Source organism: Notechis scutatus, chromosome 3, assembly GCF_049901735.1.
Source record: "Notechis scutatus isolate UNSWTSFEM ecotype Mainland chromosome 3, rNotScu1.2, whole genome shotgun sequence".
NCBI lineage: Eukaryota > Metazoa > Chordata > Lepidosauria > Squamata > Elapidae > Notechis > Notechis scutatus.
Window position 1 is genome coordinate 174105841 of NC_142011.1, and position 24092 is coordinate 174129932.

Sequence of the window (24092 nt, forward strand, 5' to 3'; positions counted from 1 at the left end):
AAAGGCATAGTTTTTTTCTGGCTCTTGCAAATTTTCACTTCTTTATCCATAATTAAATCAAAAATTATATCAAAATAGCCAGTAGTGAGTTAGCTATAGTTTAATGTAGTAATATCATCTATTTGATACTGAATGTTAGTAAATTTAATCACATGCCAGCCAGTTTTAGTGATTCCATATTCATATCTGAATGAATAGTGAATATTGTGCAAATTTTACAGGATTCATAGAATACAGATTTAGGATTCTGCCATTAAAACACACACACACACACACACACACACACACACACACACACACACACATAAATGTTCCACAACCAAATATATTTATGAGAATATCTGACAGTAAGAAAAATTACATTTGGTTGGCTGGGAATTATAGATCAAAGGCATTAATGAGAAGAGACATTCAAAATAAATAGGCAGGGTGTAGAGTTATACCAACCAAACACTGGGAATTTTGATTGTGAGATAACATAGATACAATAAATCAAATCTTTTTCCTAGCAAGACAAATAAGGGCTGAATTATTAGCTATCCTTTATGCTAGCCAAGAAAATGAAAAGTTTAACCTTTCAGTATAATTTCTAAGTTTCTGAAGAAAAAAGGCATACTGCAACGTGCATAATACTGTGAAAATATTATGATCCTAAAGACACTGTTCTTATGTTAATTCTTCCTACAGTACATGCTGGTTTCAATAGCAAACAACAACATTTTAAGTCCTGGAAATTTATTTATTTTAAAAAGAATAGTGTTGAGACTTATAATTTGAGGTGAACTATAAGAATTCAAGCCAACTAGTATATCCTTCTAAACACATTTATTTGGTATTATGTCTCTTTAAAAAATTGAATTATGTTTCCAAAGCACACCAAGGACTGTGATACAAATCAATATGAATTCAGGATAATTTAAACTGTGAGTCATGTTAAATAACTTGTTTGTGTATTGTCTCTGAGTCAGTGTTGATTCCTAATGACTGACTGGACTAGCCCCTGCAGTTTTCTTGGCAAGATTTCATAAACGGTATGCCATTGCCTTCTTTCCAGGGCTGAGAGGGATAGACTGGCCTGAGTCACCTACATGGCTTCATGACTAAAGTAAGATTATAACTCATAGACTCCTGGTTTCTAGCCTTAACTATTACGCCAAATTGGCTCTATTGGATAACTTGCCTCTTCTTTTGTTTGCATTTTACTGAAATAAAGTTATGGAGACCTGGAAATTTCACATTAAAATACAGAACCTATTTTTTCTCATTCAATGAAAAAACAAGTAGGGAATGTTTTTCCCCATAATTGCAGTCTAGAGGAAAGTAAGACTAATCTAGTTTGGATTTAAGTTTTAAGACCAGATATTTTACAATACAAGAACTTCTTGTATTAATTCATTTGTATTAATTAAAGTAATAAAATGAAGTTCATACTTATATACTATATAAAGACACTGATAAAATCAAGTAAAGGTTTAGAGCTGATAACAACAAATTCCACAAACATAGGGTATCTTAGGTTTTATTCTTGAGGTAACTGGAAACAGAACAAGTCTTTCAAATTGCTGTAATACTAGCATTATTATTAATTAATGATCTAATTCCAACATTTGATGGACTAATATGCAAAATAAATCAATAGCAAAGTAACATGTAACAGAATTTTTTCAGCTTAGCAATAAACTAACCAGCATAACAAACCAAGTTTCCAGATAGTTTTCCATTTTTTTTCTGATCCTCATTAACTAAGTGTTAATCAGAATTCTATTCAATTCTCATTGTTTAGTTGTTCTCACTAATGAACTATTACATGTATTTCTGTAAATCTTAGGGTTACATAGTTATATATCCGAAAACCATATTTTTGTCTACATGTTATAATTTTGGCTACACAAATATGGCACTTCAAAAATGAGTTCATTATGCAGAATGAAGGTTCTACTTCTTTAGATTATGAATGGGAAACACTTTAAATCCCAAAGTCTTGAAAACTTGTTTACTGATGGTTAAAAATTGAAACCAACTCATAGTTGCATGTATCTTTTATGGCTGTACACACAGACCTGGGTACTATGTGAAAGAATGGCATTATATTACATGACATATAAACTGTACTAGATAGTAGCTGGAATCTGGAAAAGAATCAGATAAAAAGTTTCTACACAGAAAACATAGCAGTGGTGGGGAGGGAAACTGATCAAGAACAAAAAAAAGATGGGTAGTATGCAAAACTAGAAATTGGAATGCTGAAGAGAGATTCTAAGGTGATTCGAAGAGGAATTGGCATCCAGATTACTATGTAAGATGGGCAATACATGAGATGTCTCTATCTTGCACAGATATTCAGATTAAGATCTAAAGACACACAAAAGAAGATACAGGTTTTCTAACTGGAAGATGGCCAGCTACATTTGAATTGGAAAATTGATTAAGCCTTTCTAGAAATTAATAGCAATTAAATTTTGGCGTACTATAAAAGGCACCCTTGATTTTAAGACAGCAGTTGCTAATGCCAGCAGGGAGATAGTTAATCTAGCTATAGTAAAGCAATTAAACCATAAAGAAACTGGCTACATTCCATCCATTTTTGAAGGCAGATATCAAAGTGAGGCAAAGGCAAGGAGAGGACTGTTTGTATAGATTAGGTCTGTTTGTATGCATTAGCTAAATTCTACTTGTGAATTACAACTGGAAAAGTCAAACTTTGAATGAAAAAGATTTATTTCTACCCTTGTTATTCTAAGAATAGATGAAAAGGTAATATATTTTCCAATATGACTATTGTATGTTGTATTTTGTTCGATCAATCCAGAGAACAGATTATATACTGTATGTCCTACCGTAAATTTCATAGAAGTTTCCCATTTCCAGTGCAGTAGTACCATATCAAATCACTGGCTATAAGCTCTTATTAATCTGCTGGGCCCTAGTAAATGTACTTAAAATTTCATGAACACAGTTTTTGCTCTGAAAGGTCATGATTGTCCACCAATACCTTAGATAAAATGATAGTTTAATCAGGTTTAATTAAGATGGCTACTACTGTTAATATCAAAACATACTTGCATAAGGTCAACTTATTTTAACCCTTTTTAAACTTAAATTTACATTGGATCTTTAATACAAAATATTTTAGACTGTGAAATATTACTTTGTTTGCAGTAAAAAACAATTTTTTTCTTCATGTTTGGCTCTGAAGCATATCTTTTGTTCTGATGATAATATAGAAGAACATCTTTCTAGTAGCTGCTTAGAGAGGCATTTGTCTAAGGAGATGAGGTTCAAATAGGTCTTTCTGTTCATTTTGAGAAGCTTTCAAGGCTGAATGGCTGTGTGGCAAAATGTTATAAAAGAGTACTTTAAGAATAAAATATTTAGTTACAATAATAACTTTCATAGATCTCCACTAACATCAAAATGTTTCTATTAATTTCTACATACATTGGAAAATAATCAACAGGCATATAAACTTGTGGGGGGAAAATTAAGGTTATCATCCTATCATTTTCATAAGTTTATCCTCCAGACCTTCAAAGATTTAAAGGTGTTCTCTATTTGAGGAAGAGCCAAGTAAATATTCTCTTTTGCATACTTTGGATCTAAATGTCAGAACTGATTTCCCAATTTTAAAAAATTACAGAAACAAATTTCATCTACTTATCCCTTAAATAAAGTTTCAAAAACATATTATAGTGTAGTCCTCAGTTTATGGTGGCAATTAAGGGCAATGTCACGATTCCATTGTTCAGTGACAACAATTCTGGCATTCCTTGTTGCTGTCATTAAACAAGGATTTCATGCATCTTTAAGTGAAGTCACATTACTACGACTTTCAACTTTTTGCTGGTGTCCGATTGATTTGTTTATGGGAAACCAGCTGAGAATATTAGAAATTGCATGATCATAGCTCACAGTAATGTCATAATCATGAGCTGAGGCCCGAATCACAAACACATGACTACAGCAATGTTATGACAACTGGAACTACAAGGACTCATTTATGTACTAATTGTTTGGTAATTTTAAATGGATGCTGAACAAATGGTTGTAACCAGCAACATAAATGAAAAAAAAAGGTTTTGAACACCAGTGTAATATACAGGAAGGTGAAATATATCTCTTCCTCTACATTGCAGTAGTATACAGACCTTTTTTTTGATACTCTTAAGAGTGATTCTTATTTCTAAAGTTGTTCTACAGTATTTTTTACACACAGACACACACAAGAGCAAAACATTAAGGCAGATGCATTCTTTGAAAGGTTAGTAACTGATTCAGTATGATTGCCCATCGCTGCATAAGTGATTCCAACAGAAATGCTCCCTATGTGTACACCTACATTCAGGTGGATAAACAGAGGCACTTTTCAAAGCAGCTGAGTGAGCTGTCCAGAGCTTCTGCTTCCATACGTTGATACTTTGCAAAGCAACGTTTGTGAATTCCCACACAAGTACATTAACATATACACATATATGAAGTGTGCGTTATTTTTAATGTGTTTTTAAAACATTTTTTGTGTTTTGTTTTAAATACAACAATTTTCAATTTCAAATATGTGTCTAACTTCACTACATTCGTAATTTAACACAATGACATGGACTTGAGGTTGGATTCCAGTGGTATTTTACAGAAATCATACCTGATTTTTTCACTATTTCTGTTTTCTTCATAAAATGGCTGAGATTCTTTATTATAAGGAGTTCTGTGCATCTCTCTGGAGACTGGGAAGTGGTAAATAGGAAAGTGTGTATGTTCTGCATCGGTATCATCTAGAGGACGTAAAGATACAAAATTGTGTACTAGTCAATTTTAGTCAAGTATTATGCAAAATAATTAGCAGAGGGGCACATTCAAATCTTAGTAAATTGCAACAGCTAACTTCGTACATTTATAACTGGTACAGTATATAAAAATACAGCTTATAAATTTTCTATTACAAAAGTTACTGATCTGCATATTTTATGTCACAAGGTCCCTGAGAATATTACTCCAGCACAGCAGAATAATCAATAAAAATGGAAGAAACAGAAAAATTACTGGAAAAAAGAAGGTCTTTGTTACTGATTTTATCAATTAAATTGTCAAAACTGAGATGGGTTTTTATAAATCAGGAAAAACCATTAAAAAGTGTTGATGCAATAACTGAATTTATAGATATCAGATACCACCAATGAAATTATTTAAAAGCATGTAACCATACTCCATACACTTTTATAATACTGTATTTCAAAACATTTTAATGAAGGCTCTTTGCTACTCATTCATTTTTATACTATTATTATAGTATTGGGAAATAACGTTTTTATTCTACATTAAAACATTCTGAAAATGTTCAAAACATAATTGTCTTATTATGACAAATTTATCGGAGTTTGTTCTTCTCTTAATGTTGATGCTGTAATTAATTAAAAAGATATAGTTTATTTTACCAAAATGTGAATATGATGCATGCTCATTAATGAAGCTTTCTACTTTGTTTTTCTTCCTGGCATCTCTGGAGGCTTTCCAATTTGTCAGGAACTGTCTTTCCATTTCTTTTATTTCTTTTCCATCCAGCAATTCTGAGGAAATGTTGCAGTATGTAAATCAACAGACAGCTTTATATTTTTAGGAAGGCATTTTTGTTGTCAAAGATATTGGTCATTTTCTATCATCAATGCTATTATATTTGAAAAACCACCAAATTGTTGACCATTGGGCTTTAATTTTATTGTACTAGTAGGCATGAGCTAGACAGCTGATGAATAGCACAACGGTGAAAAGGATAGACCTTAAAACTGTAAAACAGTTACTGCACTACAGTAACAAAAAGACAAAGAAACAAAACTATCCCTTTGCTGCTCACTTGGACTGATATCTATAATTACTGTTCAGGGTCAATGATATATATGTGGTCTATACCCTTTATGTAATGTTAGTTATATCACCCAATTGTTCAATAATATAGCAGTAATAGAAAGAAAGATGACTTTAAATTTAAGATACTTCCCCACAAAGAAAGATATTAAAAATAATTAAATGCAGACAAAAATCTTGGTAGTTAGCAATTGTCAACCTAGAGTTATCAACTCCAACTTAAGTTCTGAAGATTTTCTCCAAAACATGCACACCATAAATGTAAGCAATATGCTTGCATACACATAGGTAACGTCTCGTTCTGACTGTATGTATGTATGTATGTATGTATGTATGTATGTATGTTATGGGTTTGCCAGAAACCATACTCCAAGGGAAAAGCCATGACAAAATTATTTATTGAGTTAATCCAGGTAATCCTCCATTTATCATTAGAGGGCCCAACATCTCAATTGTTGAATAAAGCAGTTATTAAACAAGATGCCATCTGACCGATTTACTCAATGATCACAGCCCTGGCGCTTTCTCTCTCTCTCTCTTTATTCATTAGATTTATATGGCTGTCCACTCCTCAGTTGATTCTGGGCGACTTACAAACAATACAAACTCAATATAAAAAGAATGAAGCAATAACCTCCCACCCCCTGGGGATAACAAGATCAAATGAGCCACTTGATGGGCTCCATCACTCTGGGTTCCCCAGGCTCATTGGCAGAACTAGTTGTTCGGGGCCCTGAAAAAAAGTGTCAAAGTGGGGGAGTAGTCTAATCTCTGTGAGAATGAGGTTCCAAAACAAGGGTTGGAGGTTCTTCTTCTTGGTACCTCTTTAGGAGATGGGACCCGCAACATTCCCTGCCTTCCTGCTCTAGTGATGGGTAGATGTAACTGGGAAGAGATGGTCCTTCAGATAACTTGGTCCCAACCCAAGGGCTTTAAAAGTGACAACCAGCCCCTTGAATTGCATCCGGAAGAAAATCAGCAACCAGTGCAGCTACCCAGAAGTGACATATCTGCACTCCTTGTAGGCCGTGGCATTTTGAACAAATTAGAGCTTCCAGATGCTTTTCAAGGGCAGCCCCATGTAAAGCGCATTGCAATAGTCAATGAGAGGTGACTGTAATTGTTAAATGGCTATGTGGGTTGTTAAATTGACTGCTGTGGAGAGGACCTTGGCCTTCTGGGTATGTTGGAGCAGCATGCCACCAAATAGAATGATAATGGGAATGATGGTGTTTGCTAGCATTTTCATCAGATTTGAGGTCTGTTCTTCCAGCATACTGAGAGACTTCTAGAAGGCTCAGAATGTTAGAGTTCACTAGTATTGTCTCCACCGGGTGGGGGAGTGAATGGCATTCACTAAAATGCTAATGAATGCCAAAGTTCTGAAAGGCTTACAACAATGGCAGTTGCTCATGTTTCACCAGATCTGAGGTCCATTTCACTAGTGCACAGGTGGATTTCCTCTCCCTGCAAACTAAGGAGGAGAAAGCCTTAGTGCGCTGGGGGAACAGACCTCAAATCCAACTTCCCCTCTGCTTGCAATCTTCTCTGCCAGCTTCTCCACTGACTTTCTGAGGAAAAGATGGGAAGAAAAATTGCTAATGACAATCACAAGATCTCAGGGCACTTGGAAACCACATGTAAATGTGAACAGATTGCCAAATGCCCCAAATGTGGTCATGTGACTGGAGCAACTGGTGCAGTGTTTTACAAAGGGCAGGAAATACCTTGTGCGCTCTAAAGCACCCATTCTGAGGCAGTCATGACTGTAAACAGTTGTTAAATGGCTGGTCATAAGTTGAGGACTATCTGTAATTATTTGCCTTTAAAACAAGACACTTATTTTATAAAATTATACAATACAGACACATTCTTGATATATGTCTAGCAAAAACACAATAAAGAAAAAAGAAACAAAATGATGATAAAGAGAAAGAGGGAAAACAAAAAGAAGAGGAATGAAATTGGATGCAAAAGAGATCGGGAAAAAAGGGTTGCAAATTTAGCAACCTTCCCAAGAAAAGCTTATCTTCAAAGGCAACAATTCTTTGCAGCACAGAAGTTTTCCTCTATTGGTACCTTATGCTAATTTTTTTATATTCATAATTTCTGTTCTTAGTATTGTAATGATGTAGTCCTCCCCAATTCATAGGAAATTATTTTGAAACAATTCATTTTCCTAAAATTCAACATATTTGCTAGTTCATCTTCTGACACATTATAAAAGATACTAATTCTACTCATATTTATAATCCGAAAAAACAGCTTTAATTATACAAATTGTACAAATAAATACATGAAAGTAAAAGCTGATGGAGCAATTATATTAGCAACGTTCAGTGCTGAGGGATAGCATTGTTTGATTTATATCTTGCCTTTGTTCGGGAACTCAGGCAGCAGATATATAGCATAGCATCCCTCCTACTTATGCCACAATAACCACCCTATGATACAGATTGAGTTGAGAGGAAGTAAAGTCATCTAGCAAGCTTCTTAGGCTGACCACCACAAGACACACTTGACCAGATACAGAGACATCAGATGTACAAGGCTAGATCTTATTCTCAGAGATTCAAACCCTCTATTATGAATGGATCATTATATTTTAGATTACTGCACTGTGTTAGGCTTAGAAGTCATTTCAATATTACTTACACCTACCCCTTTCTCTATTTTTAAACAATGCATAATGAAACTAGCAAAATGTTTAAAAGTTATGAGATTTATGTAGTTATTTACCAAGCATATCTAAATTATATTAAAGTAACCAAAATATCTTTACAATCTCCAAAGTAAGTCACAACTTCTGAGCACCCTAATGTTTGGAAATTGAAAGTTGAAAATTTTGACCCACCCTAAATATCCTGTGTGGTTTTTCAGTTACCTTAACTACCAGGGGGCATTACATTTAATTGGTTTTATTTTTATTAGGAATCTAATAAGGAACTATTACTAGGAATTTTATTAGATCCTATATCTGATGGAATATCTCAAACACTGTCTCAATGATGCCTGTCCAATTTTAATGATCAGAACATGCTGGTTCTCACAGATAATTTGTGAAGGCCTCAATAAATATTTTTTCTATTAACTTGTCCAAGACCTAGAACAGTCTTCTAAGGGAATTTTGTCTCATATTCAGTGGAACATTTTGGGCACAAAAGTTGAGTACTCATCCTTTTACTGTTCTGCACCTTACAACCACTAGCTGATTATAAAGCAGACAGTTAACTCCACAAAGCATCCATACAAAGTCTTTTTATTGGTTCATTAGATATCCTCAATATAACTCACGGTTACATCGAGATTCATCTCAATGTCGAACTCTTTGCATAGCTGACTTTCTGGTGTAAAAGGATGGTAATCTCTCATCCCATATCAAAGGAGCAAGGAGGTGAGACGCCAACATGATGCTGGGTTCAGGCAAGAGTGAAGGAATCTCCCACAACTCTCCAAGGGTCAATTCAGTGACCAATCAGGATTACAGATGTGGCCACATGACATGGACTACATTTCCCAGGATACCTTAACTACATTTACCATGATGCATTCCCTTAAGGGGACAGCTCCCAATTCCTAACTAACTATCCCAATTCCCTATTAACTATAACTGGCTGGACAGCACAATACCAAAAAAGATGCTATTGATGCCTGTGATAACTATGTTGGGTACCCTGCAGTAACATATTTTATTATTGCCCTCTTTTATAATTGTTTTAATTCTGGTTTGGTCCAAAGCTGCACACAATGGAACTTCATGAGGAAGGAGAACTGGAGAGACAAGCTTGATTAATTCTTCTTGTTAAAGAACTCTAAATCTGATTTTGGAAGGACATTCCAAAACTGGCTCTGTTTTGATCCTGATCCCATCTGTGAAGAGGTGCTTCATTCTATGAAAGTTCAAATGGATTGACTCCACTCATTTTGAAATACATTAGTTTTATCAAAGTGCAGGATGTTCAATAATATACAACTTTCAGATAACTTTAAAAACATGTCTGATAATTGGACAGATTATAATTTGTGCACCAGCTAATAAGCATGAAATAAGATAAATAGTTTCCATTTTTGTAATTTGGATGGCCTCAGAATTGATGGGAAACAGAGATGAGTGCAAGTGGGGTAGATGGCTTCAACTGGAGAAAGTATTGGGCGGCAGATTCACAGGATTACAGTGGAATTTAACACCAGTAATAACCTTGATTCCTGGGTCATAGGCTATACATCAATGACTTAATAAATCAATACATCTGAAATGAAAGAACAACTACTTCTGAAATTTAGGTATTTTACCAAGAGATTTTGACTGCAGTATTACTTTGTCTCGGTATTTTGGCTTATGACAAACAGGATTCCCATTCAGCTCCATTTTGTACAACTTAGTCCATATACTCAGAACAAATTCCAAGTCCTGGAAGTAACAAAGAAAAATATCACTTATCTAGTCCAAATATTACAACTAAATGCATAAATCTTTGACTAGTTGTAACATGTCCCATTTATTTCAATTGATGTTATTACATTTAATAACACAATCAAATATCCATGTAGTTAAAAAAATAGCAATAGCACTTAAGAGACTTATATACCACTTTATAGTGCTTTACAGCCCTCTCTAAACGGTTTACAGAGTCAGCATATTGCCCCCAACAATTTGGATCCTCATTTTACCCACCTCAGAAGGATGGAAGGCTGAGTTAACCTTGAACCTGGTGGGATTTCAACTGACAAATTGCAGGCAACAGGCAGTCAGCAGAAGTAGCCTGCAGTACTGCACTCCAACCACTGCGCCACCGAGGCTCTTAAAATACTTTTCATGTATTTACAAAATAAAATACACTTTATCTGCAATATTCATAAATTATATTTTGATAGCTATTTTACTTCTTTATTCATAACTGTAGTGTATTTTGGGTTTTCATTATCTCATGAAAGTTTAAATATAAATGTAAACCAGAAAAACCACAAACATTAACTGTACTGTTCTCTGGCCTTCTAAGTTTTGAGAAAATGTTTGTAAATATTGGAAGTTAATAGCGTTTAATATAGGACAATTATTCAGAGCTTTTGGCTGTAAATACAAATTATTATTAAATTAAACTGAACAAATTTAAGAAAAAACATATGTGGGATACTTTTTGTATCATTTGAAAGAAACTGATAGAACAGAAAGGTAGAAGATTATTCTCTTAAACCAGGGGTGGGCAAACTTTTTGGCTTGGGGGCCGCATTGACTTTTAAAATTTGACAGACGGGCGGGTCAGCACAAGATTTTTGGGAATCGCTTTTGGGAATCGCCCCCACCCTTTCCCCCCTCTTCTCCTCCTTCCCCACCCCTCGGAGGTCCCCTGAGTCAGGAGTTGCTACCATCGGCGCGGCTCTGCGTGGCTCCAGTCCCGCGCGTTGCCTCGGGAAGGGAAAGGCAAAAAGGAAGAGCCGCGGCGGTGCTTTGCAATGGCAGCAGCGGCACCGGAGGCTCAGGCTCAGCAGCTCCTAGTTTTGCCTTTTCCTTCCCAAGGCAACGCGGACTGGAGCCACGCAGAGCTGCGCCGGCAGTAGCAACTCCTGACAGCCCCAGCCGGACACCTGAGCGGAGCCCGGGCAGAACTGCCTGTTGCTGCTGCCGGAGCACCAGCGGTCGCCTCCTCCAAGCAGCCCGCCCGCCCGCCGGGCTTCCTCCACCGTGCGGCTCAGGGCCAGGCGCGAGCACCCACGAGTTAAAAGGAAGCCGAGTTGCTGGGAAGTTGCTCGGGTTTCCGGGCTTCCAGGCTTAAACTTTGCACAGGCAAAGATTGCAGGCGGGAGCGTCTTCCTGCCGAGGAGCGGAAGGGTTCCGCCCGGCGGGCGGGCAGGCTGCTTGGAGGAGGCGACCCGGCGGTGCTCCAGGTTTCCCCTCCGCTGCGCGGCTCGGGCCAGGCGTGAGCGTCCGCGAGGAAAAAGGAAGCCGCAAGTTGCTGGGAAGTTGCTCGGGTGCTGGGAGCAGGCTTTTAAAGTGCCGCCCGAGCAGGACCGCCGAGCCGGAAACTGGGCACCAAGGCAGGGCAAGGCTCCACCAGCAGCGGCCTAGCTTTAGGTGGCTCAAGCAGCCCGCTCCAAGCAGCCCGCCCACCCGCCGGGCGGAACCCTTCCGCTCCTCGGCCGGAAGACGCTCCGCCTGCAAACTTGGCCTTTGCAAAGTTTAAGCCTGAAGCCCCGGAAAAAAGGGGATCGGCGGGGACTCACCTTCGGAGAGGTCGCACTCGAAGGTGATTTCGAACTCCCAGCCGAGGCCTTTGCAAAGTTCTTCTTTTCTTTCCTACCCCAGAGCGCTCTGCACTGTTTTGCAGCTTTGGGGCCACATGGCGCAGGGTAATACGCCACGCCCAGCGATTTTTTTTTTCAGGGGCGGGCCGGATTGGACAGACCAACGGGCCGGATGTGGCCCGCGGGCCGTAGTTTGCCCACCCCTGTCTTAAACCCTATTTCTCCCTGTAGTATTCCAGTTGCTTTATTTTAACTCCATGCCACTGGCACTCAACAGCTAAACCACTGTATATAATTACATTTACTAGTTTTAAAGATATATATCTCCCTCCATCTTATCCATCTATCTCCCTCCTTCCCCCCATTTGATATCCCATCTGTCCTCTAAGAGCACAGGCAATCAGACATAATACTCCCTCCTTCAATTCCTACTCCAAACATCCTGAAAATAATTTGGGCAATAATTTTTTATATTTGGGGTGTACTTGACCTGGATCTTTCTAACACTTCAGCCACATACTATGCTCTATCTGTCCAGATATTTGATATAGAAGGTTATCAAGTATTTGGCAAAGACAATGAAGGAAAATTGAATAATTCTCTTTTCCTTCTGTGACAAAGACTGAATAATACAATTTTAATTTAAATGCATCATTAAAAGGAATTATGCAACACTGGTTTGTACATTATCTCCAATCTAGTTGCACATAGATAGTAAATTAATTAGTATCTGAAATGCTGGAATACTCATATGAATGTACCATACATATTTATTCTGAAATAATTTCTATATTGTATCTTTTCCTAAGGTCACCTTGTTATGAACTTATAAAGTTCAAGGAAGTTTTATAAATAAAACTGAATGTTTAAAAGAATAAAACTTGATATCCATTCATTTACAATTTGAATAAGCCAAAAATGAAAACTCAAAAGTATTTTAGTGTTACTTGCCAAGTTTACTATAGAAGACATTCTGTAATCTATTTTCTTTTCACATAATTAATTTTTTTCCAAAAGAATAAAGTCTCCTTTGAGTTTGATTCCTGGTAAATTCATGGATGCATGAAATAGCTACTTTTTGTCAATATTTTTTTAAAAAATGATATATATGTGGTCTATACCCTTTTTTCCTTATTCTATGCTGAAATATTATTACTTTTGGATATTCCCTACTTGTTCACTGCCTGTCTCTAATAAACTGCTTTCACTTTACATCCTTTCAATAAACTGTACTAAAGGGAATAGATAGTTTTTTGAGCAGTCTCTATTTGATAAATGATCATGTCATGTTATCACTTAGAGGTCTGCTACAAAATACTAAAAAGCAAATTGTATTCTAGGCTCATGATGGGGGTGGGTGCGTGTAAAAGCCTCAGATGTCATTCATAGCAGAAACTATAGCCTTCTTCCCAATTAGTGATAGTCATTTAAAAACCTACATTTGACCAATGCACTCAAATTTTTATTGGCTATGTCTAGCTCAAATAGCCTAACTACATCTGCAGATAGCAATTTGTCATCATTCTGACGGTCTGTCATTATCTCTTTCAAAAAAATCTATATATTTTTTCTTGTACCTGACTGAATTGTGAAGTGAAGGAATCCATCTTTTTGATATCTAGTGTCATAATCAATAATGGCAAAGGTTGAATACATTAAATATTTACAGCCAAATCTTCAAAATACCAAAGACTTCTGAAATAAATAGGACTTGTATTGCTAAATGTATTATAAAATAATCTGGATTTATGAGGTGTAGACAACTTCCTAATACCTAGGACATGTCATTGCTTTCATCCTGCCCTCTGGTATCACAACGTAATAAGAAGCCCTATATCTTACATCATAGTGAATAGAATTAAGAGAAAACACAAAATAAAGAAATGGAACCTTCTCCAAGTATTGCAAAATGCCACTTCTTTAAAAATTCAATTCTTTAAATATCACCATGCACCCTACAAATTGTACTGTTTGACTTAACAGTAGTTGTAGACTTTGCTATTGAGATTTTAGCAACAAATTTAAATTCTGAAAATTGGGATAATAAGAAGCTAAGTGCATGAGTCATCAGTGTTCAGACCAGAACCCAGAAATAATTGTATAAGGAAAGAATATTGTTATGCATAGGCACATCAAGAAAAAATGAAATGTTTACCCAATTTGGTTTGGAATGTAGCTAACATTTTGAATAATAACAAATGTATTTAGATGTAATTTTCAAAACTTACAGAATTAGCAAGAAGGTTTATTTTTAAAACACCTCCAAAACAAACTAGAAATTTAAAAAAATTGAAAGACAAAAATATACATTCTTTTCCAAGTCAATTTTAGCACTAAGCTTTAGTCCAATTTGTTTGAAGTTTTATAACTTTTTAAATCCTGTTTAGGTTATAAGTTTAAAAGCTTAATTTTATGTATGAAGTTAAAATTAGTATCTATTCATTTCAATGAAATGCCTCTAATCTACTGAAAAGGGGGGTTTAAATTAATCTAATTATATAGGTATATTATAGTCCATGAAATAATATATGAAATAAATTATTACAATATTTAGTCTTATATTTACAATGTTCTATGTGTGAAGGGTTTTTTCCAATTTTCTTTGTTAGAAATCTCTATAATCCAAATGTATTAAAATGTTGGATTTATAATCGACAACCTTGTTAGCTTCATCTTTCATAAAACTGTCTGCTCATAAATTTGTAAATAAAAATTTGCACAATAAAAGGACACCATGATCCAAAAGGCAATGGATAAGAATGTTAACAATTGGCACATTATTGAAATAATACTTACTTCCATTCATGCAATTTATCATTTTGCATTGCTTTTATTACCTTTATGTGATGAAGTTGGTTGTCAACAGCTATAAGATGGGAAATATTTTCCAGAATAGATAAGTCACTTAATTCATCAATATTATTATTGCTGATATTCAAAACTGATAAAGATTTCTGTAATGAACCAAAACACATATTTATCCCAAATATAAAACAATATTCAAGTGCAGCAATTATATGCAGTTAACTTGAGAGAAAACTGATTAAAATGTAATTTTTTTCTTAAATGTACAAAATCTTAAACAGTACAACAAAAATACCTATAATTTTGGTTCAAAACAATCTTGGAACTCATAGTTAACAATTTGTTAAAATTGAGTAAAGAACTATTGAAAGGTCTATTAAAATACGTACAATTCAATACACAATCTTCTTCCAACTGTTTTATGTAACCTATTTTGAAGGGCATGATAAGGAGAAGAAGGTGCTATTTTTCTATTTTTAGAATGGAAGTTAGGTAAAATAATACGATATACTCTAAATGCTTTGACTCAGTTATTTAAACCTCAGAAAAAATACCAGTAATATAAAATAAAATAGAATTGTTCAAATAAAAATATTATAACTTTCAATTATCAATATATTGTTTGAAAAGAGATGGCAATATGTCTTTTTTCCAATAAATACTGACAGTTCTGCAGATAAATCTTAAAAGAAGAGTAATTATATTGTATAAGAGTTGACATATTCTTTTCATTAAGACTCAAAGAACAATTGCATCTATATTATACACCTGTAGTTATTTTGAAATTTTGTTTCCTTAAGAAAGGTAAAGTTTACAAAACAAACAGATTTTTAAAAAAACGTAGGGTGAACTGTATGCTGTGGTATTAGAGAAGATATTAGATATCCTTAGATATTGCAGAGAAACTTTAGCATGTGTGTCAAAAAGTTTGTTGAATCTAAAGCAGTATTTTTTTTATAGTGTGGACATAAATTATCCAAGCTTTATCATCCATATATGTCTATACTAGTTAATTGTTTATAAGCACAATAGTAGTAGTAATAAAATGAAACCATTAAAACATTCTCACAGTTTACAATACTTATAAAGTATTGTAATTGTCAGGTTGATTGTGTTAAATCATATCTGTCATAGGTAGGTAAAGTACTGAAAATAAAAGCAACAAAAACAAACAAATGAATATTGATGGGAGAACATAAATAAAGGGCAAGTTAAAATTATTTAAGATAGGTTTTGTAGAAAATTATTTTAAATACATATGCTAGTAGTATGATGTTCATAAAGTTGCGAGACAGAATGCTAAAAATGTTACAATATCCTGCATTGTTATTTTCATAATTTCTTCTGAATACAGAAAGCATAATAAGGCTTTATTATTAAAACTGAGGAATAAATATAGTATATATTTTACCAGATTGCTTAAAGAAAAATAAGTGAATATAATTATAAATATGGTTATAATTACTATGTGCATTATCAGTATATATTTTTCTTTTTCCTTTTGTAAAATGAAATGCCTGGACATTACACTGTATTAAAAATACTTACCAGTATATATAAATAAAAAACTTAACTTAAAAAAACAAAAAATAATTCTAAAATTTACTATTATTAATATGCTTTAAAATATTTTAAATAAAATAAATGATACATTAACCTGATTTATGTAGTATCAGGATAAGTATACAATAGAAGCCTTTAGCAGTTTTTAACAATTAATGTCTGTCATCAAATAAATTTCAGATATGGTGTTCTTACGGATAATGAATGAAGACTTCTTGGGTCAAACAAGAGCTTTTCTCCTAAGGGAAGCTGCTGGCTTTCAACATGCAATTCTCTCAGTTCTTCTAAAGTCTCCAAGCCTTCCACTACAGTGATACAGTTGCCACCCAAATATCTGGAAATAGAACAAAATAGTCTTTCATTTTAACAATTTCTTTTAAAATGCATATTTTCTGGAAAATAAAACATCAATTATTTTACTGAATAATTTCACTATTTCAGAAGTAAAATCAATAAAGTATAACATATTGCACCAATAGTCAAATAAAAATTAATTAATTTCTACGGGAAAAAATGTAATTATATCTTATATGTTCAAGTTTATCAAGCTTTGATTCTTGAATGCAAAGTTTTATGAAGATTGTGCAATGTAACATCATATAAAATATATATTCATTCAATTTTATTAGTTTAAAATTTAGATTACACACTAATCAATAAAAACAGAAACATAATTTTTCACTTACAATTTTTCAAGTCTTATCAATGATTCTAGATTTTCAATTCGTATAATGCAGTTGTTCTGCAGGTACAGATGTCTTAGGTTTGTCGCAAAATCCAAGTTATGTATCTGTCTAATATTATTATCATATAAATATAGGACATTAAGATTTTTACACAAAGAAAGATCATCCTACAAGAAAAAATTGACATATATTACTTGGTAAAATTTACTGATGAGGAACAGCTTCAGCAAGATTTCAAAAGCCCTAAATTTATGTTAAACCTGCAATTTTAAGTATAGTCATAAGTACATGAATATGGTTGAATAAGCCTGGGGTGCATGATAAAGATTCCACATAACCTAATGATGCATTAATTATATGATCCTTGAATAGCTGTGTTGCACATCACTTTTGTAAACAATAAATTATTCTCAGCACGGTGTGCTGGTTTATTAAAAAAATCTTACTGGATCATTTCCGGTTTTCCCTTTTCCCAGGACGGTGCAGCGGTGGTCTGTAATGGCCGCCACAAAGAAGCTGGCAGCCGGGTAAGAATGCGCAGGAGGAAGTGGAGAAAGTGATTGAGAGGAGAAAGTTTTCTTGGCTCCTAGGACTCTAAGACATATTTAATAAAATTCCTGAAAAGTATGACTTTCTGAATAATACCTGCCAGAAGAGGAAAAAAGCGGCTGCTTGAAGGTGCTGAAAGGATAGCTTTCCCTCTTTTCCTACGGAATAAATAACTGGATATTAAGAAACCTATTTTTAGGTGGAAATTGGTTTTAAGCGATGAGTGGGAAGAGAGAGGATTAAAAGAAAATATTTGTATGCTAAGATTTGTTGGAGCAGATGCCTTAAGGATTTGAAGACTAGAATATATTGTAACAAGACTTTAAACAGATTATGGACTTTCTTTCTCTTTGATTGATATCACCCCAGAAGGAGAAAGTGAGAACTCTGCCTTGGTTTGGACTGATTGATAACTTTGGGACTGTTCTATCTTTTTTATTTTCTTTTGAATATTCTGGTTGTTGTAAGAAGAAAGAAGGAGAAAAGAAAAGAAGATTTATAATGGCTCTTTCTGTTGAGGAACTAAGAAATGGTGTGGAAGAAGCTTTCCTTTTCTTAGAAATGGCGCTTACTAATTATCAACAAAAATTACAACAGATGAAGACAGCAGAGGAACAAGAAAGAAAGGAAGGAGCCATCTTTAATGAATCTCAGAATTTGATCCAGAAAAAGGAAGAGAGAAAGAAAAGAAAAGAAGAGAAAAGAAGAAAACTAAAGGATTTAAGGACTTAAGATCTAAAAAACATTTAAGAAAGGGAAAAATAAAGTGCAAAACCAATATGATGATTGTAAACAAAGGGGAAAAGAAATACGACAGAGAAGGGAAGCCGGTAAGGCAGAGGCTAGAAGAAGGGGGTAGAAAGGCTTGTTGGGAAAAGAAAGAAAGGGAAAAGGTGGAGAAAAGCTACAACGTTTTGAAATTAAATGGAAAAAAGGAATTTTTATGGATAATGGATAAAGTATAATTTTTTTTAAAAAAAAAAAGATTTTGCAAGGTACATAAGATGAGATGGTAGTATTGCAATGGTTTAAGAGTTGATAAGAGATTAAAATGTTAAAATGTTTAAAAATGATTGGTTTTAAAACTTAATAATAGGAGAGGTTTAGAATATTGTTTTAATTAAAGAGTTTAATAAAATTATGGTATTGATGTTATTATAAAATTTTTATTATAGTATTTCTTTTTAATATTTGGATTTATTCTCTAATTATGCACTTAATTGTGTTGGATGTATTAGTTAGATAGAATGTACCAAGCAAAATCTGATTGGGTATTAGATATTATTTTAAAGATTAATTTGATTAACTTAGGGGAGATAGAAAGGCATCATACTCTGATTAATGATTTCAGGAGAAACTGATTTTCTTTTTTTTTCATAAGGGATGAGACAAAGGGATGATAAAAATGGACAAAAGATACAAATATAATGATTTAAACTAAGATGATTAATTAAGGTAGAATTAAGAAGTGTGAAATATGTGGAGAAGTTAATATAGAAGGCTTAGAATGGTAAATAAAATAAGTAATGATATGTAAGATGAGCATGAATATAATTGAAGTCCATGAAGAGAGAGATACCTGGGTCCAAGTTACTTTCCAAAAAGATATTTTTTTATGTTTTGTGTGTTGTGTGTATATGTCTTTTTGGGGAGAGAATTGGTAAAACTTGTAGAAATATAGAATGAGAATAATGGTAACTAAGTCAGAAAGAAACAGATGAAATAATAATAATGATATTGAATAAGAGTAAAGAGAAGTAAAGAGAAATTGAATAAGAGGTTTTGGTATATATGGAAATGGTTTAAAACAGAATCATAATTTATCTGACTTGTTAAATTTACAAGGGAAAAAGGTTTAAACATGTAATGAATAATGATAATTTGTGTGTTTTAAAAATTAATAAAACTTGTTTTAAAAAAAAAAAAAAAAAAAAATCTTACTCAATGTGCCAAACACTTACTCATGCTGAAATTAATTATTTTGTATTTGTACAATATCCCATTTCTGGAGAACATTTAACTTAACAACACTGAACATTACTTTATATAAAACCATACGTCTGTCCAAAACTATTTTCTTGCAAATAATTAAATAACAACCTATCACTAAAAGACAAATCAAATATATATTATTTAAACTAATTAAGGCAAGAGCATGAAATAGAATCAGAAATTTATTTCCAACTAAAAACTTATATTAAAACAAAATATAAAATATCATTTAATACTGCCTAAATCTTAAAAATAAAATAAAAGCTACATTTTACATAATGAAATGTTTCTTACAATGGTATCTATATTTTTATTAGATAATTTCAGATGTGTTAGTTTCCTCAGATGCTGAGCCAAAGATTCATCTCTGCGATTCTTTTGATTAAGGCTTCTAGCAATAAGCTCCAATGTTAATCGCACCATAACTTTGTGATAAAGTCAGTTTTCCATTACCTTAAAATAGAAATGAACAGTTGTATTATTTTTTGTATATCTAATTACTCAAATATTATTTCCAACCTGTACTTCTTAGGATTCATTTGTTGTCCCTAATCTTACTTGGACAGATAATCATATTATATATGATTATATGAGGACCCAGATTATTGGGGGGAAATATATTGACTGTAAACCACTTAGAAAGGGCTATAAAACCCTGTGAAGTGACATATAAATCTAAGTGCTATTGCTATTATAGTTACCGTACAATAGTGCAAAGTCACATTTTTATTAGAAGACTATACATTGAAATACAGAAAAATAAATTTCAATTCTACAAATATTTTGATTTTGCTTCTTTAGGTTTAATAACGTACATATTTGCCTAAGTAAGTTTAAATAAATTCAATTAAGTTTATTTCTGCAGAGACATACACAAGATTGAACTATAAAGTGAAGAATTTCCTGATATACAATTCTCACCATACTAATTTTTCCCAGTCTAAAAAACATTAGGGGAATACATATATACTGAACCACAAAAGGCTTAATATTTTTGCTAAACTACTTTTATGAGTAATTTGTAGTTTACTAAATGATGATGAAGGGGTATTATTGGGGGGGGGGGGGAGAATGGAACCATTTCAATCTTTCATTCCCTCCCCATTGCTTGATGAGCCATTTTTCCATTATTCCAAGAACACTTTTTTGTTCCTTACAAGGAGTTTTTTGAAATTCTACTAGGCATTATAAAGCAATTAACAAAATTTGTACTGCAGAAATCTTACTCGTTTCAGATCTGTTATCCCACTACCCCATTATGAATGCAGGGATGTCTTGGTGTGAACAGAAAAAAGCACAAATTAATATTTCTGTATATATTCCAGTGCTTGAAACAGTGCAAAGAAAATAAAAGGTTAATGGCACAGAAGATACTGGGATGGAGAACTGTTCTGATTATATTTGAGGGGGAGAGCTTCTTTGCTTTAAGGAAAAACTAAGCACAAAAAGTTCCAAAATAAGACAGGGAATTGTGTGGCTTTTAATGTTCTTTCAAGGCTGCATTAAATGAATAATAGCACTGCTCTCAGCAATATCAGATGCTAACAGATGATGCCAAAACCTGTATTTTCTCACTGACAAAGCAGCCTGACCAATATTTACACTCCTTTTAGAAAACTCCTTCTAGTTAAAGTTGATGCATTGGCAAATTATCAGTGATTATCAATGTGAGCACAGGATTTTGTTTTTACTGTCATGTGTCAGACAAATCTGAGAGCATGAAAGCAACATGTAGGCACAGAGAGTGAATGGAGGGACCGTTTTAGAACAAAAACAAACGCTAAGAGAGGGCATCCCTCCGCAGCTCTTCTCCCCAGCTTTTTCTCCAGAACATCGCTTCAGATGTGAGCTATGACTGGGAGAAATGCTTAGAAAAAAACAGCACACAGCAAACCGGTTCAGCAGTTTCGGCAGGATCGTACTGTACGAACACCCGCCTCCCCCCCCCCGCCCCACCTTCACCTTTCGGAAGAGAACGAAAAAGAGCTTACAAGGCTCGCAAGTCTTCCCCTCATCCCCCAACCCGGGCCCTCAGGTGGCTATTGCTTCAGAGCAGGCCAGGGTGGAGGCGGCAACAGCACCGTTTGTTCCTAACAACCTGCACTACATCCCAACGCGGCCTGCTTTACCACACAGGCGAGCCCTCTATCGCGTCTGAGCCAACCACCTACATAAGCGCGCCCCCCTCGCTCCTCAGCTCAGGAGGGGAAAATAGGCCGATCCTCGGCTCGGAAAGACAGAGAAGCAAAGGAAAACAGAAGCCGGCAAACGGGTTGCTATAGAGATAGAAAGCCTCTAGAAGTAGCCATCAAAAAACTTCTGTGAGGGGCGGGACAAGTGGAGCACCCTTATGACAAAGGCGACGTGCGCGGCCGAATTAGGCCTTGGAATGGTCTCTTGTCTCTTCGGTGGCGGGGGCGGTTTGTTCCGTTCGGATGAAGCCCCGAATTCGCAGCGAGATGATTTAAGTTCACCAAGGAAATTGAGCCTTTTTTCCCCCCGAATCCCTGTTTTTTTTGCTAACGTCCTGAACTCTCTTCGAAAATAATAATAGAAAAAGAACTACAAGTCTAACACACATAATAGATATGACGGCTGGCATTAACATTTTATAATATATGATAGCTGATATGATATATTAAATACTGTAATAATTGTTATTCAGACATAAATAAAAGACTGATTTTCTGTATACACACACACACACGTCAAATTTTATTCCTTACAAAGGGCTTTACTTTTAGGGGCTAAACTTGATGGGGTTAAATAATGAGCCAAATATCTCTTATACACAAAATTAGACTACATGTGTTTTTCACTTCAGTTGGGCTTGAAGTAGCCCTTTGGAGTCAAGTGTTTGAGGATCTCTTAGTGAATCGGGAAAAGATGGCTCTTTTAATTCAAAGCACAATACTTGTTTCTAAGAGCAAAAGCATATTCTTAAAGTAGGCAGAGAATGGAATTCTTTCTGGAATTCTTTCCAAGTTCTTCATTCACACTAGTCACAGAAGGTACCTGTATCTTCTGGGTAAAATGTGTGTTGTTCTTGTAGATGGATTCCTGTAGGTGGGTGGAAGCACAGAGATGGGGTTTGTTCCAGAATAGGGAAATGGGATACTGTAGTACAGTATAAAACAGGTTCTCTTCAGGAGCATGTGGGATTATGGGTGGAAGATCAGGGATGCTCATGGGAATGAGGGCCCAGTCTTCCTTTTTGCTAATTGCTTTTCCTAGAAAAAGATGTTACTCTAGTGCACCTGTAGATTTTGTTTAGTCAATTTACATTTTGCTGCCCAAACAATTACATATCAGGTTGCTTAGTTGCTATAGTTATGTTATTGGTTTTTTATATTTTATTCTATGTTTAATGCAAACTGCTTGGAATCATTGGAGGTAAGTACCATGTAAGTTAAATTTATAGTCATGCATAATCACACCGGCATCACTCATGTTCCTTGAACTTACTCCATTAATAATCACACGAAGCATTGTTTCATTGTTCCCTTGAATTGTAGGCAGCACTCTCCTCATCAATGAAGATAATAATAAAGCGTGATCCTGAATAAGACCAAGTTCACTTATATTCAAAAAATCCAAACAACCTGCAATCCTTAATACTTTGCCCCTCAATGTAATAAAGGTTGAATGATCAGGGATCAGGGCCATTTCTCAACTGCATGACTCTTGCTTATGTAAAAACTGATTTTCTGTCTGCTAAGACAACAAGGAATGTCCTGCTAAATCAGATGTATACATAGTCCAAGATCTAATCCCATGGTGACCAATTAGATGCCTATAGAAATCTGTTAGCAGATGAACATAATAGTATTCTTCTTGTGTTTCCCATACATACACGATACATATCTTAAGAAATATACCTCAGTATACAATATAACTTTGTCTCTCTTGATAATACATAATATGTTATATTTAAGGAACTACTGTATTGGTATTTTTTTCATAACTTAAGTTTGGGAGAATGTATTTAAATTTTTTTGTAAAGATCTTTTGTGCAAATTTCTCCTAAGGTGTGCATTTGCCCACATTTATATCATATATACATTTTTGCTACCATAGTATATATTGATACATTTCAAACGAGAATGGATTTTTAGTTTGAATCCACAGTCTTCACTGTGTTTAAAATTATTGTATAAACCTAAAACATAGTGTTTATCTTTTGTCATTCTTTACTTTTGGATTATTTAAAAGTTGGTTATAGTGCAACGATACTGTTTGTGAACAAAGTTAATGGGGTGGGGCTAAGTAGGAACATAAAACAACATTTTGAAATAGTAATACAGCGATTCATATTGATTCATATTCTATATTAAGGATTCATATTCATATTTTATGTTAACAGATTCATATTCTATAGACCTGGGTAGAACCGATAGGTCC

General features: G+C 34.4%; 1 protein-coding gene and 1 long non-coding RNA gene across 4 annotated transcripts in view; one reads left to right on the forward strand and one right to left on the reverse strand.

The window, feature by feature from the left end:
• LOC148131486 (uncharacterized) overlaps positions 1-16726 on the forward strand; it is a 34050-nt gene extending 17324 nt beyond the window's left edge. The window contains exon 4 of the long non-coding RNA XR_015748936.1: positions 16645-16726. This is a non-coding gene — a long non-coding RNA (uncharacterized LOC148131486). The remainder of the gene's footprint in view (positions 1-16644) is intronic.
• On the reverse strand, positions 307-22015 carry PPP1R42 (protein phosphatase 1 regulatory subunit 42). 3 transcript variants are annotated; one of them, XM_087961810.1, is made up of 9 exons: positions 21863-22015; positions 19986-20144; positions 17151-17317; positions 16660-16798; positions 14934-15050; positions 10147-10264; positions 5427-5558; positions 4637-4766; positions 307-3326 (listed from the first exon to the last, which is right to left on the reverse strand). In XM_087961810.1, exons 2-9 carry the CDS (start codon positions 20112-20114, stop codon positions 3248-3250), a joined length of 1011 nt encoding a protein of 336 aa, XP_087817936.1. In that variant the 5' UTR covers positions 20115-20144; positions 21863-22015; the 3' UTR covers positions 307-3247. The 3 variants fall into 3 exon arrangements, with proteins under 3 accessions (XP_087817936.1, XP_026547688.1, XP_087817937.1); XM_026691903.2 differs by lacking the exon at positions 21863-22015 and adding an exon at positions 20918-20965 and having other exon boundaries at positions 308-3326; XM_087961811.1 differs by lacking the exon at positions 5427-5558 and having other exon boundaries at positions 1511-3326.
• Between the last annotated feature and the right edge of the window lie 2077 nt (positions 22016-24092).

Excerpts from the sequence above, each read along its gene's own strand:
- PPP1R42 (XM_087961810.1), bottom strand. The coding sequence starts at position 20,114 with ATGGTGCGATTAACATTGGAGCTTATTGCTAGAAGCCTTAATCAAAAG. Across the intron at positions 16,799-17,150 it reads TTGATAAGACTTGAAAAATT|ATATTTGGGTGGCAACTGTA; the intron begins GTAAGTGAAAAA and ends TTCTATTTCCAG. Across the intron at positions 10,265-14,933 it reads ACCAACTTCATCACATAAAG|GACTTGGAATTTGTTCTGAG; the intron begins GTAATAAAAGCA and ends TGTTACTTCCAG.